Consider the following 18,848-nt stretch of genomic DNA (forward strand, 5'->3'; position numbering starts at 1 on the left):
GACGCCATCGATATCAAAGTGAAAAATACAGGAAAACCTGGGAACAATGTTGTACAAGACCTTTTCTCGGTTTGAGTTCTACCATAGGCGTATCCACATCACGGCCCCAATATTGGCCTAATTAACATTTAACAATTTTTTAATCAATGTTGGTCAACATTATTGGTGAGCTACAGAAGTTGGCACGATTTGGTATGACCACCAACACTTTACCTATATTTAATCACGAACACTTTTTGATGTTTTTCATCGGATTATTGAATTTCCGCGCCCGAAGGCGTAGGAAATTCTTTAAAACAGTCGTTTTTTTCTTTTGGAGCATTTTTTGAGAAAAAATAGACCCTGGGATTACACGACGGAGTCACAGATGTAAACTTCGCACCCAAGCTCCCCAACTACTGGGAACTCATCTAAATGATGTTTCAGGACAAAATTAGTATTTGTTTTCAACAAAATTTGGCACAGTTAACAAAAAAAGTATGCTGAACATAATGGTGACATAATAATTTTGATTTTTGTCACCTAAATGCCATTTTAGGCCAAAATTGATCCAAAAATTCAAACCATTTCATTTTTGGCTAAATCTGGCACAGTTAACAAATAAAGTATGCTGAAAATGATGATGGTACAAAAGTTTGATTTTTGTCACCTAAATGTCATTTTGGGCCAAAATTTAACCAAAAATTAAAACTGCTTTATTTTCGACAAAAATTGGCACAGTTAATAAAAAAAATATGCTGAAAATGATGGTCACAGCAAAATTTTGATTTTTTGTCAACTAAATGCCGTTTAAGACCATAAACGTTTCAATCGCAAGACTTACCATGAATGTTAGGCTGTATTTTTTGTTAGCAATTTATTTTAAAATGTGAGTTTATTATGACACGTTTCGTTTTGTTTGCGTTTGTTGTAAGATATAATGTCACTTGTGTAATTTATCTTCAGAGGTTCATGCACCAAACCTCCTCAAATGTTTAGCACAATAACACAACGAATTAGCAGGTTTTCATCAAATATTTTGGTAGCGAGCGGAAATTCTTAGAGCCCCCAGGGCTTCTTGTTAATATCATAAAACCGCCAGCAAAGAAGGAGCTAACATTGTTTTTTTAGTAGCTCAATTAATCTTTTTTCTAAAACATGGAGAGCGCTTTTTATGACAATCTGGTAAATGGCGCTAAAACATTGTGGCTGTTTTTTGCCCGACTGCAGCCTGGATATTTTCAGGAGCTATCCTATAAGGGGTAAAACCTCCTGAAGAGGATTTTCGATCTTTTTAAAAGTCTTATTAGCAAACTAATCGCAGCATTTTCATCGCTCAATGGTGTTGTAGAAGTGTTATGTGAAGAGTTCTCCCTCCCCTTAGTAGAAATTGATTAACGGGGGGACTCTCGACTCATACATATGAGATTCGGTAGTTTTTGGGGGATTACTTTCCGATTTCCACATTAACGATTCCATGGGGCATCACGGGCTGTAACCGCATTAATCCCCTAAAAAACCCACTGTAAACTGTAAGAGGCTTTACGAAATACAAGAACCTGCGCCAAAAATAATTACTGGCAGTACAACCATTCAGCTCTTCCCCTCTCCACCCCCCTTTTTTATCTACATAATAATGTATCAATATACACCGCCCGCCAGGTAAGAAGTTACAGTAATACACACCTTAATAATGCATCTAATCTACATACTTAACAGGCCCGGCGAAACCGAGCCGGGGGGGCTAACCTGTAACGTATACATATCCGTCTCTTCGTAGCCATCAAGAACATAGGGGCACTCGTTTGTATCGAAATTTTGTTATCAACAATAATTTTTTTATCGGGAGGCTGCAGATGTCATTATTAAATCCTCTGGTCCTCCAACAGTGGTCTTCTAACAGTGGTCTTCCAACAGTGGTCCTCCAACAGTGGTCTTCCAACAGTGGTCTTTCAACAGTGGTCCTCCAGCAGTGTTCTTCCAACAGTGGTCTTTCAACAGTGGTCCTCCAGCAGTGTTCTTCCAACAGTGGTCTTTCAACAGTGGTCTTCCAACAGTGGTCTTCCAACAGTGGTCTTCCAACAGTGTTCTTCCAACAGTGGTCTTTCAACAGTGGTCCTCCAGCAGTGTTCTTCCAACAGTGGTCTTTCAACAGTGGTCTTCCAACAATGGTCTTTCAACAGTGGTCTTCCAACAGTGGTCTTTCAACAGTGGTCTTCCAACAGTGGTCTTCCAACAGTGGTCTTCCAACAGTGGTCTTTCAACAGTGCTCTTCCAACAGTGGTCTTCCAACAGTGGTCTTCCAACAGTGGTCTTCCAACAGTGGTCCTCCAGCAGTGTTCTTCCAACAGTGGTCTTTCAACAGTGGTCCTCCAGCAGTGTTCTTCCAACAGTGGTCTTTCAACAGTGTTCCTTCAAGAATGGTCTTCCAAAAGTGTTTCTCCAAAAGTGGTCCTCCAACAGTGGTCTTACAACAATGGTCTTTCAACAGTCGTCTTCCAACAGTGGTCTTTCAACAGTGCTCTTCCAACAGTGCTCTTCCAACAGTGCTCTTCCAACAGTGGTCTTTCAACAGTAGTCTTTCAAGAGTGTTCCTTTAAGAGTGGTCTTCTAAGAGTGTTTCTCCCACTTAAAAATCGTTACCTGGTAGTTTATCCGGCTTTATCTAGCGGATAAGAAGTTCGGTTATATTGATGAGCAAATCGCATTGGTATCTTTGGCTGCAGTTTTTTTATTTAGTAAGAACGAATGATTAAACCATTAAATTACTCGCCCTCGTCAGTTGAATATAAATTGAGTAAATTTAGTTTCCTCAAAAAATTATCTTTTGCTTTCGATTCCAACTGAAAGGCATCTGCTTCAAATTTCCAAACCGCATGTATCTGACTTCCATTTTATAAATGAGTTGTTGCGACAGTGTGTAAAAAATAAACCTATACTTTAAAAAGATCAAAAATGTGTGGGCTATTTTTCGGGTGTTTAAATTTGGACTCTTTTTTCCAGGTCAACTGAGTGTGCATGACAAATACTATATTGTACTGGCCTTTTCGGAAACTTTTTTGATAAATATTTTTTAAGCCAACATTCTACGCAACAACAAAAAATGAAATGCGCATAACAAATACTATAGACTAGCCTTTGATTCAAGAACTTTTATTTTATAGGGATAAAAACTATCAACAAAAGAATTTAACTCTTTAAAACAGGCTAATCTTTTATTTATAGATTGCTTCTTAATCTAAATATTCTTTCGATGATTTGCAAGTGAGTACCTAATTGACAAATGCCAGCCGATGTTGTACGTATGGATTGCTTCTTTATTCGGACGGATTGCTTCTTTATTCAGAAGATTTGATGACTTGCCCCTTAGTCTGGGAATTACACGTTACACATTTTGTATCTCTTTCCAATCTTCGCACGACTTATGACAACACCGTTTCTTGGAAGACCATTTGGAGAGTCTTTGAAGTTTAAAGGCAGTTTTCACCCTATTTAGCATGGCATGAAGAAGGGGGGGGCAAATTGTCCACGGCAAATTCAAATTTTAATATCTAATGAATTACTTGCTCAATTGTTTAACACTTGTGACTATCAATATTTTTATGACTTAAATTTTGCCACCTTTTGAATCGTTTTTCCCGATTTTAACATTTCTTATCCGATATTAAAAATAAATAAGATGTTTCAGTATTTCGCCATTACTTAGCTATTTTTGTACAAAACCTGGAAGATATGTTATAAACCCTTTATAGTACTAACAGAAAATCAAAACAGAATGACGAAACATTGCGCAGAACGTTCTCAAAGGCAATTTTCTTAGCTGATAGTATTTTCCCCGATTTTAAGATTACTGATGACGTCAGCAAAAAATTAATTATGCTAACTTATTACTATTGTCTCATACTATAATTGTGGCAAGTTTTAGTCATAACCGTGGGCACTTTAGGCCCTCCATTCTTTTAAGGTCCCAAAAACCATTATACCAAATAGGATTACAATCATACATTCAACCGTTTGACAAAAAGATTGTTGCTGGTAACAGAATTTCAGTACAGACGAGCGAGTGCCCCTACATGCTCGACGTGCACATCAAAATTTCATAATAACATCAACTACATGGAACAGGATAAGTGTATCAACAGAAGACAGCTGTTTAGAAAGAGATTAACTCGCTTTTTTCATCTAAGTTGGTATTGTTAGATATTTCGCGGCAGTAAAAATCGACGGACATCGATAATAATTATTCCTCCTTATTTATTTAATCTTTATCTGAGGCCGTCCCCAGAATATTTTTGCATTAGAATAATGACTACAAAGAGACCGATATCTTACTCACCATTGTCACTTTCTAGTAACGAGGGAGTTAAACTCACAGGGCTAGCATGCACTCCGTCGCTGTTGTTGATATTTTTTTGCATTTTTGTGATAATATTAGAAGGAGTAGATGGAAAGAAATAGCAGTGAAAAAGTTGTTGAAAATCTTTTATAAACACTGTATCATTGGCATGCTCTATCATGTTCTCTTTTAAACTGATCGCTTAAAATAGAACACAAAAATAGTGGAAAAGAAATTTTGAATTTGAAACATTTAAATGGTCACTACGCGCATTTAAAGCAGGAAAAAATAATGTTTGGTAAAAGCTTCTCCAAAGGTATTAAAGCCTGGTCCTTACCTAGAGCCATTTACCAAATAAGACCTATTCGTTATAAATCTAGCACTAATAGATTATGTTTTAAACTGCGAAAACGGCTGCTGACTATGATAATAGGAGAAAAAATAATGTTAAGGATCAGAAAGGCTTGACCCTGCCATCCTCTAAAACCTGTGCATAACAAAATTCCCACCCTGAAAGCGTTGCGTAGTTTTATGATGATTTCTGAGATTCTGCAGTAACATTATCGCACAAATATTGCACACATTTTTCTCACTGGATTGCAAAGCGTTCTTTTACACATATTTTTTTAAGAAGCACACTATTTGACGCCTGGAATGTTCTATATCAATGATGGTACGGCAAATTTCTTAATTTTACTGGTTAACCACACCTGAAGAATTAGTTTTTGATTTATTTATTCACTCATTCATTCATTCGTTGTCTAATAAGTCTTATATTCGTCTTATTAAATAAACTTTAGGCAGATTTCTCGGTTCTAATGTGGATGGTATATAAGATTTGTTGCACTTAAAAGTTTCAAACTTCTCTTCATCCAGAAAAGTTAATAGCGTTCGCGCGTCCTGTCAGAGCAAGCTTTCCATTCTGTTCCGTTGCTTTAATCTTCAAAAACATTTCTTCTTCGTCGTGGAGCATGTCCTTCCCGTGCGCTGTCAAACTCTCCAAATCCTTAAAACAAACTTTCCTTGATATATTCGAAGATAGCCTTTCGTATGTACAAGGTACACAATGGAAAGGCTTCTGGGAATAATGCGCTTGTGCATGATGGTTAGCTTGATAATGTAGCGATCGAAATCGTTCTGGACATTTCCTGGACTCAAAGCAAAAGAGCGGGAAAACTTCGTAGAAGTGATCGAGGTAATCCTCCCGAGACACGAAATAATGTTCGCACGAGCAGTTACATTTTTTGTGCACATTTCTCAAATGAACTTCAAATATTTCTTGCTTCGCAAACGTTTTCGTAACGCAATACGGGCAGTGATACTTATTTGTTTTCGGATTCCTGATGACGTCAGTGACTCTGAATCCCGATGATTTTCGAATCATAGTTGTGCCATCTTTAAAATGACCACTCAATTGATCATCCAGCGGAATGAAATTTTTGTCGGCATCGTTATTATTTTGAGTGGATGAAAGAATATCGTTTTGATCTGCTTCTATCTTTCCCATCAAAGTGTAAAACTTCTCTTGTAACTCTTTATCCGCACTTCCATTTAGTCTGCTCGCATCCAGGAAATCATTGTCGTCGGTTTGACACGACACACTGACACTTGTGACGGGTATTGTCGTGCTTGTAGCTGCGTTAACTTTCATGGTTTCAGGCTCGTTGTACTGCAGCATTTTATTTCTTTGCAGTAAATGACGATCGATTGACGTTGATTTGTCGGACATCTCAAAATGTTTTTGTCGCAAACAGTTCTTGCAAAGATCAACATCATATTTTCCATCTAGGAAACAACCTAAACAATAGTAACGCTTCCCCGTAGAGTCGATAACTGGATTGCTTCCTCTTCTACGGTCACAATGTGCACATTCGCTCGAATGATACGGAGAAGAAGGGATTGAATAGCTCCCGGTAAAAGTTTTTCTTTCTCCTTGTCTTGTCTCTGACATTTCCGATGCTCGTCGGCCATATTGGATCGTTCTTGGACTAGTATTGTTAAGTTCGATCAAACCATTCTCTGAGATGGAGCGCGGCGAAAGATGGCTGCCATTTTGTGTTCTATTCTTCTCTTTTCTTCCCGGGCTTTTTTTTTCACTGAACGCAAACAAGAAATTCTTTCCTTTCTCGTTATTCAACGCCAAAAGTTTAAAACTGAAAGCTTCTGTTATAAGAGGTAACCTGGTAAGCATCGATTTTAATTCTTCAAATTGATTGGTTGCTTTTTGGATAAAAAATATCTTGCTTTTACGCGGAATGTCGACTTTGTTTAGCGTGTCAGCAATCCCTTCGAATTTCTCCAGTACGTAGGCAATCAATGAAGTCTGCAGAGCATTATCCGAACCAGTCGAAGAAAAGTGGAAAGTAAAATTGTCTGGCCATTCTATAATGTCATTCTCGTTGAATTTATTCCGATGGAGAAATAAATGAACTTCGATATTGCGATTAGCTTGCATGAAATAATCGTGCAAAGAATTTATAACGTTTTCGGCGCCTTCATTCCAAGTAACATAAATCTCATCTTTGAATATCTCCATTCTGCTAAATACTCTTCGCCTTTTTCCGCTGCTCTGTTAAAAAAATATAAAAAGATAACTTTTACGTGAACTTTTTTTCTTACTGTTTTACAAATATAAGATTTACGATTTACTTACCATTTTGAGAATTCGTTAATTCACCAACGCGATTCTAAACGCAATATTATGATAATATTAATTACAGAGAACTAAGCAACATGAAAAATAAAAGAGCGAAATTACATGAAAATACAACTTTACAAACTGATTTACATTTTTCCCGCGATTAGTTTTAATTTAATTCTATCGATCCATCCAAGATATGCCAAAATCTCATTCAAGTTCTTGGATCTTCTCACGTTCAAAGTAGCTTGTTCTCCAGAAGACTGGAGATTAGAAAATTTTTTATTAATACTTGAAAATACCCAAGGGTCAGTGAGAATGTGAGTTTGATTCTTGTTTCCAAGGTGACATTTTTATAACTGTTTTTTTGTCTAGTTAATTGCAATTTGTTTTCTGAAAGCACAGAACACCATTTTACAAAATTTGTTATTTTATTGCTATAGCAACAACAAACTTTTTAAAAAAACTTTTTTCTCCTTTCTTTCAAATGATTGATGAATCAGTAGCTACGTATTGGGTAGAGGTCTCAAATGATAGTATATCATATTTCTTGTTTTTCTTACCTACTTGTTTTTAACTTAGACCTGGCAGCAAAATTTCGCTAATTTATGATTAACGCGCCCAGGATGTACCCATGTTTTCTATTTTTCAACCCTCAATTATTCTATACTCCTCTCCTGCACTTCAAACCTATATTTCAAACATTAACTTTGCAACAAGACAAAACAACAACAACTACAACAACACGATACTAAATAATACTAACAAGAACGATAATACGTTGATAAATTTCTTCCAGTTTTTATACAAAAATTCCAACTTTTGTACTCTCACTCATTCTATGTTCTTCTCTATTTTCTTTTCTTCTTCTTCTTTTTTATTCATTCTTTCTTCAACTGTTACAATCTCACACTTCATTGCGGGTAAACGATGCACCTGCGCCGTTTAAATTTTTTATGCTTAAGCGAAATATCTTCCAAAAGTCGCAAATTATATTCTTCAAAGAAAATAATATCCAAAACATTAAGCAATCTAGAATAATTTTGTACTGTCTAGGGTGGAGTTCTCGACGACGTAAAGTCTTAGAAAACTAGTCGTTAACCCGTCGCGTTCGCTCGTCCTTTAAATTTACCCGTCGCAACAAAGTGGATAAAAATATATCGCATTTGATATTCGTGCGCATTTTAAAAATTTCGTGTTTCCGTTACGGGACGCCGCTTTCGCGGACACACAGACAGACGACGGCTATTATTAAAGAGATTCGTCATCAATTTTTGACGTAAAAGAGGGGGGAGTAAACAATTTCATGTTAGTTTAGGATAGGGAAAGAAGGAATAAACTTTGGATTGACGTTCACATCAACCATTAGTTTTCCAAATATTTGTATTACAAATTTTGCTATTATTCAACCTCGTCCCTAATTATTGTAATACTATGGAACCGTCCTCTCAGAATAAGCGTAGAAGAGTCCTGAGGATGAGGTTGACAGTTAAAAGGATAAAAGTTAGAAAGTAAACAACTTTTATATTCCTATTATCTATTGTGTGAGTAACACCCCCCTCTCCCCTCCTTTCTCTCTCCCTCCCTCCTCGTCCCCACAATCAACCTTATACAATAGTTGATTGATTAGCAATTTGTTGCCCAAAATTCCCTTGCCGGAAACAGTGTGGATCATTTTAAAAAGGTCTAGTTCCATATAACAACATTACAATACCAATATCATTAAATCCATCCCGTGGATATTTTGTCTGCAGATTTATAAACAAAGTGAAGGTTTTACTTTGCGAATTTTTTTCCTTTATATACAAACAACTAGAAATATATATTACACAGTCTTTTTTTACAAACTACAGAAGCTTCTTCAATGAACTTCTTAACGTGAATATTGAATTTCATTAGGTTGGATATCGTTGTCTTCATTATAAGACGAAAGAAATAAATATTTTAACGAGGTTCAAAATCCCTAAGTTGTTAAGAGTTTTATCCACACCATCTAAATCGGTCGGCCCTGTAGAGAGAATTATCACCTTCATTCGTGAGATATCTTTACCCCTTGTCTCCAAAAGAGTTCAAGACATGGTTAAAAAATTTGGTGATTACTTATCTTAGCGAAACTTTCCCTTGATGGCAAGAAGAAAGAATGCAGTAAAAGCAAAAGTAGCATTTATTGATCCTGTCTAGAGAAATAATTTGCATTCGCAGCTTTCGTGTAATTGGAGAAAAAAATGAAGAGATTCTAAATTGCTGTCAGATAGATTAGAGAAACATTTCTTGTGGAAATAGATTATGGATTTGCATCAAATCTTTAAAATAATTAATATTCGAAACATCTTTTTGGTGTCCAATTTGTGCGTTTCTTGATTCAAAATTAGGGGTTGCTTGCCAGAACAGTTCAATGATCACATTTATTGTTATCAAGGAACCAAATGATTTGAAAAACTTTAAGCCTTGCGGGAAATTAATCTCCTTGTTTATTTACTTCCATTGCTGATGGTCTGGTTGTGCTTTGTCGTGAATTCCTCTAACATTTAACAGAAACGCCAGAAGTGAGTAAAACGCCAGAAGTGAGTCTAGAGTGTTGTAAATTTATTGACGACGACAGATTCAACATCCAGCAGCTCTGTATCATATACTGACATACATTTATCTACAATGAACAAAGATTAAAGATGTTGCTAAAAAAATGTTGTTATATAAATAATTCTGCGCAGGTTTATACAGTCAGTAATTCTTCCATAGGGCTTTATGCATTACCAAATGCGACAGACCTTATCAGTCAAAACGTCGAAAAGTAAAGAATTCTAGATGCCGATCGTGACTTTTCGACTTTATTTTTATTTTCATTTTCTTTAGTTTTTATTTTAAACATTTTGATCGTCCTAAATATTTGAAATGCCTCGTCGGAAAACACGGGAAAAGGAACTCATTTTTAGGGGTTGGTGACTAAATTCCACACTTTCCCTTCCCCCGTTTAAAATTTTTCCTAAAATCTCCGAAAAATACTTTTTCTCCAACTAAGGTTAACTCGACTAAAAATCTTCCAAGAACTACCTGTTTCTTTTTAATTGAATTTGAAATGTTTCTATTTTGTTCTTTGGGAAATATACCAAGAAAGAAAATTTCTTTATCCAAAGCCCAACTTTAGTCTTGAAAAGCAACTAGGCTTATGCATTGATTATTAATTTCCCCTGGCTAATCTTAACTTTGTTTTTTCCCCGTTGTATTATTCGTTGGTCAGAAGAGAGGAAATATATTTTAGTTTATTAAGTAATATTTTGTCTCGCAAAAATGTACTCTAGCATACCTCTTCTTTCATTGAAGGACACTTCTCTGCTACTATTCGCTGATCTCTTTGTAGGAGTAAAATTGCGCGATGACTTTGATGCTTCGTGAAGCTCCTTGTTGGCTTTGGAGCTAAAATGAAGAAACAATTCATTTTTTTTTTCCGTTCACATGTTGCTTAATGAATTTTACACGACAAAGAATACTCTAGCGACAAAAAAGAATTTTCTTACAAGCTTAACTGTCTTCCATCTTCAGTGATTTCTTCGTTGTACTCAGTACTAAAAATGAAACCAAAATAGTCGTGTGAATCCCTTCTATTTTGCTTTTAGAAAAGCGAAATAGAATGGATTTTTTTTATCGGTTTAGAAGACTCAGTGTATTAACACGCAAAAGTTTTCCTGTTTTGTGCGACAGCAATGGCGGGTTATTTTCTTGTAAAGTTGTTTTTTTTTAAAAAAAAAATAAACACTTTGGTGGACACTGGTGTTATGGCAGACGTCTATTTTAAAATCCGCACGGGCCCGCTGAAGACAGCTTAGTAGATATGATACCCATATGCGTGGAGATTTTTTGACCGTAGAAAGCAGTAAGACCTGGCTAAGAAAGAACCAATATAGTAAGTAACCTACCAAAATCTTGACACATCCTCCAGTAAACTTTCTAGTGCTAAAATTTCATTAACAGCAAGGCTATAAAACAAAAAAATTCATGCATTGATTTATTTATTTAATATAGGTATGTATTTATTTATGTTGTCATTCGGAAACGACTTAATGACCGGGGAGTTTATCTCGAAATGTCTTCCTCTTTTGACAAGGAGATGGGTTTTGTTGCTAATAAAGTATGGTGGCGTCATAAGATGTTTGTTTATGTTCGTCATTGTACTTCAACGTAACGTGTGTTTTTTGTCTGCTCTCTATTTTTTAGGCTACGAAACGGGCTGCGAATTGGTGACTTACCGGCATTTTGGTTAAAACGGCGTAAAAGTTTATTAACATGCTGCATGTCAAGAACGCCGGAAACTGTTGCACGCTTTTTTTTTAAGCATATGCTTCATAAGAATATCCAGGTTGGGATTTCAGGTTAAAAACAACAGGTCTATTGTTTAAAACAATAGGGAAATAAGAATGATGACCATCCTGGTTAGAATTCGAGTATTTTATAAAAAAAAGTAGTAGCTAAGGCTGTGTTCATTGCTCCATCCATATCGAAAACGTTGGATTTAAAGTCCTTTAAGATTTTGGTTTGAACTTTAAATAGCCTTGGTATATAGGCACTGTGAGCACGACTGTTTGAGTGACATATTTCTCTTCTTGTTTTACGTTTTGAACAACGTCTATGTACTTACTCGTGACGTGTGTACAAATGCTGGATCATTTTTTGCTCGACTTCTTTAAATGATTTATTAACATCTTTGATTCTTTGAAATTTGTTCTTATTTTTTTCCGTTTTATTTGGATCCAGTACATTTACAGCTGACGTCACCATGATTTGCGACTGGGAAGTCTCTGATGTGTCATCGTTATCGTAAATCGACTTAGGCCTTGCATCTATAAAATCATACCATGGTCATACGAGGAAGAAGAAATAAAAGTTTAGGCAGCGTGAAGTAAGGGATTTAGGAAGTAGGGAACAGAATGGGTGAATTAACTAAATTAGCATTGTATTATTCATTCAATACATACAGAGAACATATATTTTTAGAAAACCTTAAAGTCGACGACGATGTGTCAAGCTTATCTCTTGTGGAAAGTTAATTTAATATAAAAGAGCTTGAAATGCTGTCCAGAATGTGTATATTTTTTCAAAAAATCTTGATTGGTTTTTAAGATTTTGAACTTTTTTCACTAATTGTACATGACATCATGAACTAACTCAAAGTGTAGTGTTGTATTTTTGTCAATGCATGTAGAGTTAAGATGGTTCTTGGCCACTCAGTTTGGCGTTTTAAACATTTTTTGACTCCTTTATCTCGAGAACAAATAAAGATTTTTTTGAAAAAATAAAAAGATTTTTCAAATGTCTTTCATATGAGCTGAACTTGTTTTTTCGCGGGAAGCAAGCTTTAAAGAAGTTAGTATATCGGAGTGCTGTTGGAAATAAATAAATAAATAAAAATAAATCGTATATACAAAACATTGCGATGAAAACAAAAACAAAATAATCTCACTTCTCTCCATGTTAGCTGTCGGTATTCGCTTCAGTTTCAAAAACAATTTACTAATCGCGTCCTCTTCTTCTTGATCGAGTTCACAAGAATATTTTTCCTCGCCCACACTCCTTTTAATTTTATCAAACAATGAGATGGATCTTTTTAATTTTTTTGATTTATCACGACTAAACTCTTCGTCAATTATTGCATTTCCTTTAAAAACAACGAAACAGGATTTTGGACGAGTTCGCGGTTTTTTCGCTTTGTCCTGGTCACACGTATTATCTAAAAAATTAAAAAGAAAAGAAACGTATTGTACTGTAAATTGATAAGTTCTCTGTTTTGAAAATGACAACTAGCCACAAATGCACCCTCCGTCGCATATCTTCTTTATTAATAATAACGCAACCTTTAATAACGCGAATTTTAACATCTGCGAAACGTGCACTGTAGTAAATTTAAAAGCAGATAAAATTTAATCACACATTCGATAAGTAAAAGTTAAAAGATTTCTGTTAAAATCTTTATAGTCTGCTACTCATAAAGAGAGACGAATATTCTCACGGTTTTTTTTTTAAATTCCTTTAAGCACTGTTTACAAATACAGAGTTACATGGAGATTAGAATTCCAGCTAAATCCTATCACATAAATATTTTTCCCAATCCTTACGTGGTATTAACAAATAGGGAGTCCTGATGATAGCATGGGCACTAAGTGTTCTTTATGGTTAAGGTTTCTATTTTCTTTGTAATCATTGGTCAAATATCAGTCCACCTTTCAAAACAGATATTAATCCTTTCCCCTCTACTTTCTTGCTTTAATAAAATGTTAAATATTTATGGATAGTTTTATTGTTAGCAAGTTTGGTCTATTTTTTAGGCCTACTATGAATCAATGGCGATGAGAAAAGTCAATGTTCTTGGTTGACTTGATTCTCACGTAGTAAGTATAACGATTGATTCTTCTTTGTCTGAATTCGAGATTGTACTTAGGCAATCAAATTTTTTACAGAAAATGTCGAATATGCGTCGCCCCATGGCTAACCAGGGGTTCCGGGTGTCCATCGTTATCAGGGGAAGAGAGCCGAGGGCTATAAAGTTTACCTACCACTTGAAAAAACTTTAGGAAAACATATATAAATATTAGATCGTATTTTATTGGTGGTTTCTCGCGTAGTTGTTTTCGTGCACGTCTTAAGAACATTTCAAGGACTTCTTCAATTTCAATGTTTAAAAAGAATGTGTTCAAAAAAAGAAATAAAATATTACCTACAACCCACGTATTAATTTTCTCCACTCAAAAAGCAGTATCATCACAAATTAATAATATATACCCCTCCTGCTCAGACTTTCTTGTTTTCTTATACATATCAACAAGCCAAAGGGTCACAGGAAGGAAGTTGCAAAAACAACAGAAATTGTTTCCTTTATAACATTATTTAAGCACTTATTAGAAGACTTCAAGATACAATTAGTGAACACAAGAATTTATATATCCTCGTAAAATGCAACTTAAAACTTCTCAATCTCGTCTCCATGTTTTCATTTTAAGAAAAAATACGAAAGAACCGTTTTTGCATTCAGAGTTATTTGAGTAAAAGAGATCCGAGTACGAAATTAAAAGTGAACGTGACGCAAAAAATAAAAATAAAATGCCACGGATTGTGTGACCACGGAATGTGTGACCACGGATTGTGCGAATAAATCTTACCTATTAATTTCTCTGCATCAGTGGTCACATGTTCCTTAGAGAAGTTATTGTTAGGACGTACTGAAATTTCTAAGGAAGACGTAAAAAATATAGTTATGATTTTTTTACTTTTTTTAAAGCACTTTCTGTATAAAAAAACTTAACTTTAAGATGAATAAAGAAGTTGTTACGTTGACCATGTGGTGTTTCAACAACTTCGTCCCCAGGGCATCTTGTGTCTTTCTGACAACCAGGACAGGGTTACGAACATGCTGTTCGTATCGTCGTCCCCGTGTCAAAAAGATACACTGAGGTCGAGATTGGTTTTTTAACTTTTCGATTAGCTAAATGCTTGCGTCATGTGAATGTGAATGAGTAGGAATATCTGATGTATTCAAAAAAAGAAAAAAAACGAGAACACGGTTTCAGTACGGAATCTCAAACCTTGATAGGACGAGTGTTGTTCTTTTACAGTGTTTTCTATTTCATTTTCATTTCCTTTTTCATTCTTCATTTTAGCGTTGGTTGAAGACTTGGTTCGAAATTGAACATTGTTTGTCGACAATCCGATATCTGCTTCCCATAATCTAAATAATATAACAGATCGAACGGGATAAGTGCATTGACATATGTAACGACAATTCAATGTTCAGGTGTTTGAATTTAAGTGTAGCTTTTGACTGTTTAATGTCGGCTCCTTGCTTGGGTAAATACTTTGAAAAATTATACTAAAAAGGGGGCTACAGGTGGGTGAGGGGGGGTGAGGGGCGTGATGGGGCGTGAGGGACGTGAGGGAGACGTTTTATAAGACCGCTGGGAAAGCACAATAAGGCAGTTTTAGTAATAGTAGATTAACGAATAGAATGTCAGAAAGAGCCTAAAATTTTCCTAAAGATATTTGAGAAAATACAATGGCCTATGATGTCTTAAAAAATCTTCTTGAAATATAAAAATAATTTTATTTTTTTTCTTTTGCTGAATGATTTAGAAAGAAACATTTGAATGTCTTTTATGTCTTTTTTAATTTTTAAAGACGAAGAACGTTTAATTATTTTTCAGATTGCATGAACAGAAGCCGCTTTTGTCTGCATCCACAGCAGTGAACTTCAGTATTATCGTTTACTATACCTCTGCAGCGCAGCCCTTGCGTCAGGTTCTTCTAGCCAATCAATTTTAACAGACACTCTGTCATGGTTGCTTTCTGTCTTCTCAGGCTGCCTAGTCAGCAAAAATTCTGTATTATTGTGACGAAGAGCAGATTTGATGCATACAATCAATCAATTTTAAAATAAAACATTATTGCTGTCGCATGTGGAACACATTAGTCAAACTAGTGTCATAATAGCGTCTGGGCGCAAGAATCACAGTTATATTACATCGGATCTGGCAAAAAGATTTTTTAGGGTCATGTAGTTAAGCGTAAGCACAAAAGAGAGATACGTGCAAAAAAAGAAAGATTCGAATCCAGATTGTTTCACCCTGCACTAAATTAAGCACAATGTTGTTTTTTTGCAGAACACATTACTTTTCTTGAAATGCTTGAATGAATTTGCTCTCGCTGTTCCTGTGTGATACATAAAGATGATCGGAGGTATACTGTGTTATGTTGTTTATGGTGATCTCTGCAATATTTCACAGCCTTGACTTGACAGGACAGTACTTCGCCACGACTATATTGGTTTAAACACAGTAGTCCTGAGGACAAGATTACACAGTAGTGTAAAACATACTCATGCAAAAACATGTACCTCATGATTAACTTTTTATCACACTTTAATATCCCCCCATCTTTATTACAAGTTGTCTGCAGATCAGCCATATTTTCTGCTTTCCTTCTAAAAAAATTAAGTGCTATGATTTTCTTATATTAGCTTGCAAGTAAATACGCAGCTCCACTAATGGGTAAAATATTATTTTCAAAATTCTAGCTTCAAGCCAGATTCTTCAAATTAAGAAGCGTCATCGCAGTAATTTTTCATACTTTTTTCACTCAAACAGATTCGCAATCCTTTTGCAATACTATAAACAGCGGGACAATGAAGTTAGGTGGAAAACAAGTCGATTTATTTTCGGCTTGAATAAACATTGGAGTCCTCTTAGCTAACCGATAGATTTGTGGTTGTTATGTTTATGTGTTTCCCTTATGTTCGTTACCCGTGTTTTAAACTGCGCTGAAAATTAATGCTTTCGTGCTTGGATCCATGGGGAAGAGGGTGCTGTTGCTAAGGGCTCAAAATTAGAGAGCGGAGGGGTGGTTTAATGGTAGTAAAAAAAATTTCGGATTTTTCTAAGAATTTTTTTAAAACTAGTCAGTGGCCCGTGGATAATTCCACGGGCTCACCCGTCCTTTATTTACTGCATTTCGTGTGTCTCGCTACTTTGGTTACCATTTTGCGTGACAGGTGAATACAGGTATCATGATGTAGATAAGAATGTGAAAATCGTTAGGGATTTAATAAAAAAGATGCCCGCCCATAGGAGAAGATTCGTTGGTGTTATGTCCATGAGTGGCAACGAATTATCTAGTTTGTAAAATGTTGTTCTGTAAAATGTACAGCAGTAATCTGAGCGAAATATAAGTATTACTTACAAAGCTTGCTGTTGTTGTAATTTTAACGAGTATTTATATTTCTCCAACATGTTGTCGTAAAGGGCGTATTTTTTATATTTTGCTCTGTCATTTGACAAATACGTCCTAAAATTTAAATCCGGTACAAAAGTCATCAAAGCAGTTCAAACACATTCACTGGACAAACTTACTATAATAAACTTACGATGACCAATTACAATTCGGCGTGGTAACTTTCTTTTGTTGTTGACGTAATCTTTTCAACCAATCTTTATCAGCTATTACTTCCCTGTACAAAGCAAATTCCCTAAAAAAGAAGGTTTAGTGGCCTTAGTAGATGGGGGGATTAATGGAAGAGTAGCCTGAGCAAAAGGAGAGGGGACTAAATAGTGTATTCTGATATCAATAAATAACGTGAACTTCTCCTTCTTAAGATAATTACAAGAGGTACGAATAAGGGGTTAACAAAGAAAGGGACCTAAAAAAAACGGTAAAATGACGCCGCTATAAAGGTATAAATACATATTGCAGTCATCTTATCAAGGCTTTTTAACATGACCTTCCGTCAGCACAATAAAAGGTTTTTTAGCGAAACTATAGATCAATAGACCAACAAAAAAAGTTCCGCAGGACGCAAACAGTTAACCCGGTTTGGTATGGGCTTTTTGATATTGTAGGTAGGGGAAGGCATCACGCTGTGTAACAGAGTTATAAAACTTGGCAAAATTCTAATACTAAGAAAATAAATTAGCATAATTATTTTCTTGTTGACATCACTACTTCTTACGCCAACAGCAAATTTTAAAATCGCATTTGGGAACGTTTTTGACAATATTTTGGCATTTATGAGTGATATGAGAGTTATATGATATTGTTGGTTTCTAACATATCTTTCGGTACAAAAAGATGGATAAGAAATGGTAAAATCCCGAAAAATTTGATACATTATATCAGAATAGAATCGTGAAAAACTGGGGAAAACGGGTTCAATAGGCAAGCAGGTGTTTCAAATGTATAATTAGAAACATACACACCTTGTGAAATTTGCATGCTCACATGATTATTATATCAGAATTTATAGCTTTCTCACTTGGTTTACTATGGTGGTTTTGAGCAATGTCTAATAAGTCGTGACGTCATCAAAAAGTGGAGCTAAACTCTTTTTGCGCGACAAATTTTTTTTAAATATTTAATACGTACATTCCCGACTTCTTTTGTTTCAACCAATGATTCACACATATAACCAATACACCCAACAAGAAGATACTAAGGGTCACCAAAGCAGGTACGAGCCTTGTATATAAATGAGATATTACTTTCCCATCATCTGTAGCTTCAACCATCCATGCGCTTGCACGAGAGGTTAGATTGACACCTGTAAAATTTGAACTGATTAGGCATGTGATTTAAACGCAATGGAAAGGAAAATTATTCTTTTGGGATATGGGGATGTTCTAGATAAGGAGAAGTCCACTGTAAATTACAAGACCTAATTCCCTTCACGCTTGCAGTGTCATCAGTTTATTTGAAGTTTTCCACGAACTGCAAATGACATACAGATCAAGGCTGAAATGACCTATGTGATTTAGGTATGTAGGAAATATGAGTTGTCACGGGATTGAAACGATACTACACATACCAAGAAATATCTATAAAGTGGATACTTTTTCACTCTCAAGCTCGTTCCCAGAGCTTTTGCCCTTTTGATGCACTAGATAGCGGCGATAAGTTGACTGCTCCGTAATAACGGCTTAGGGGACAAGAGACCCTTGGATAGTATGTCCTCCTGTTACACAAAAAAATTAATTTTTACCTTGTTTATACTCTCCAAATACTGTTTTTGCTGTTGTGATAAAATACCATTTCAGTAAATATGTTGACAAGTCAACAACACGTGCCATACTTTTCACTTAAAATCACAGAAACACAGAAAGTTTTGAGAACATGGATAATTTCAATAAAATGATATTACAATGCGTACATGTATACATCAGATATATCAGTTTATATATGTTATAATTTATCTGACCTTAGCGTAACACATGTTGTTTTAATATATATAATGATTAAAACAAAAAATAAAATTTCATTATATATAATTATACTAGCGCAAGATAAAACACTCAATTTTGTGATATGTGATTTTAAGTTAAGCTTGCACAAAAGGTTACATCTGTACCATCCCGGCCACTCGCACAA

The 18,848-nt window shown here is 35.4% G+C and overlaps 2 protein-coding genes across 5 annotated transcripts; both read right to left on the bottom strand.

The window, feature by feature from the left end:
* Positions 1–5,072: 5,072 nt before the first annotated feature.
* Positions 5,073–7,806, bottom strand: LOC130657332 (uncharacterized). Of its 2 annotated transcripts, none has more exons than XM_057460311.1 (3): positions 7,720–7,806; positions 6,969–7,002; positions 5,073–6,884 (listed from the first exon to the last, which is right to left on the bottom strand). In XM_057460311.1, exons 2-3 carry the CDS (start codon positions 6,969–6,971, stop codon positions 5,184–5,186), a joined length of 1,704 nt encoding a protein of 567 aa, XP_057316294.1. In that variant the 5' UTR covers positions 6,972–7,002; positions 7,720–7,806; the 3' UTR covers positions 5,073–5,183. The 2 variants fall into 2 exon arrangements, with proteins under 2 accessions (XP_057316294.1, XP_057316293.1); XM_057460310.1 differs by lacking the exon at positions 7,720–7,806 and adding an exon at positions 7,104–7,215.
* Positions 7,807–8,733: 927 nt separating this feature from the next.
* Positions 8,734–18,586, bottom strand: LOC130657250 (uncharacterized). 3 transcript variants are annotated; one of them, XM_057460227.1, is made up of 14 exons: positions 18,463–18,586; positions 17,850–18,024; positions 16,855–16,956; positions 16,671–16,775; positions 15,829–15,915; positions 15,209–15,298; positions 14,525–14,667; positions 14,102–14,170; positions 12,409–12,675; positions 11,587–11,788; positions 10,868–10,927; positions 10,469–10,516; positions 10,258–10,367; positions 8,734–9,600 (listed from the first exon to the last, which is right to left on the bottom strand). In XM_057460227.1, exons 1-14 carry the CDS (start codon positions 18,548–18,550, stop codon positions 9,524–9,526), a joined length of 1,623 nt encoding a protein of 540 aa, XP_057316210.1. In that variant the 5' UTR covers positions 18,551–18,586; the 3' UTR covers positions 8,734–9,523. The 3 variants fall into 3 exon arrangements, with proteins under 3 accessions (XP_057316210.1, XP_057316211.1, XP_057316212.1); XM_057460228.1 differs by lacking the exon at positions 14,102–14,170; XM_057460229.1 differs by lacking the exons at positions 15,209–15,298; positions 15,829–15,915.
* Between the last annotated feature and the right edge of the window lie 262 nt (positions 18,587–18,848).

This window comes from Hydractinia symbiolongicarpus, chromosome 9, assembly GCF_029227915.1.
Source record: "Hydractinia symbiolongicarpus strain clone_291-10 chromosome 9, HSymV2.1, whole genome shotgun sequence".
Lineage (NCBI taxonomy): Eukaryota > Metazoa > Cnidaria > Hydrozoa > Anthoathecata > Hydractiniidae > Hydractinia > Hydractinia symbiolongicarpus.

Bases quoted from the DNA above. Each gene is read 5' to 3' on its own strand.
- LOC130657250 (XM_057460227.1), bottom strand. From the start codon at position 18,550: ATGGCACGTGTTGTTGACTTGTCAACATATTTACTGAAATGGTATTTT. The intron at 10,928-11,586 runs GTAAGTACATAG...TTTGTTTTATAG, and splicing joins CATTTGTACACACGTCACGA to CCTTGCTGTTAATGAAATTT. The intron at 9,601-10,257 runs GTATGCTAGAGT...TGTTCATTGTAG, and splicing joins GTCCTTCAATGAAAGAAGAG to ATAAATGTATGTCAGTATAT.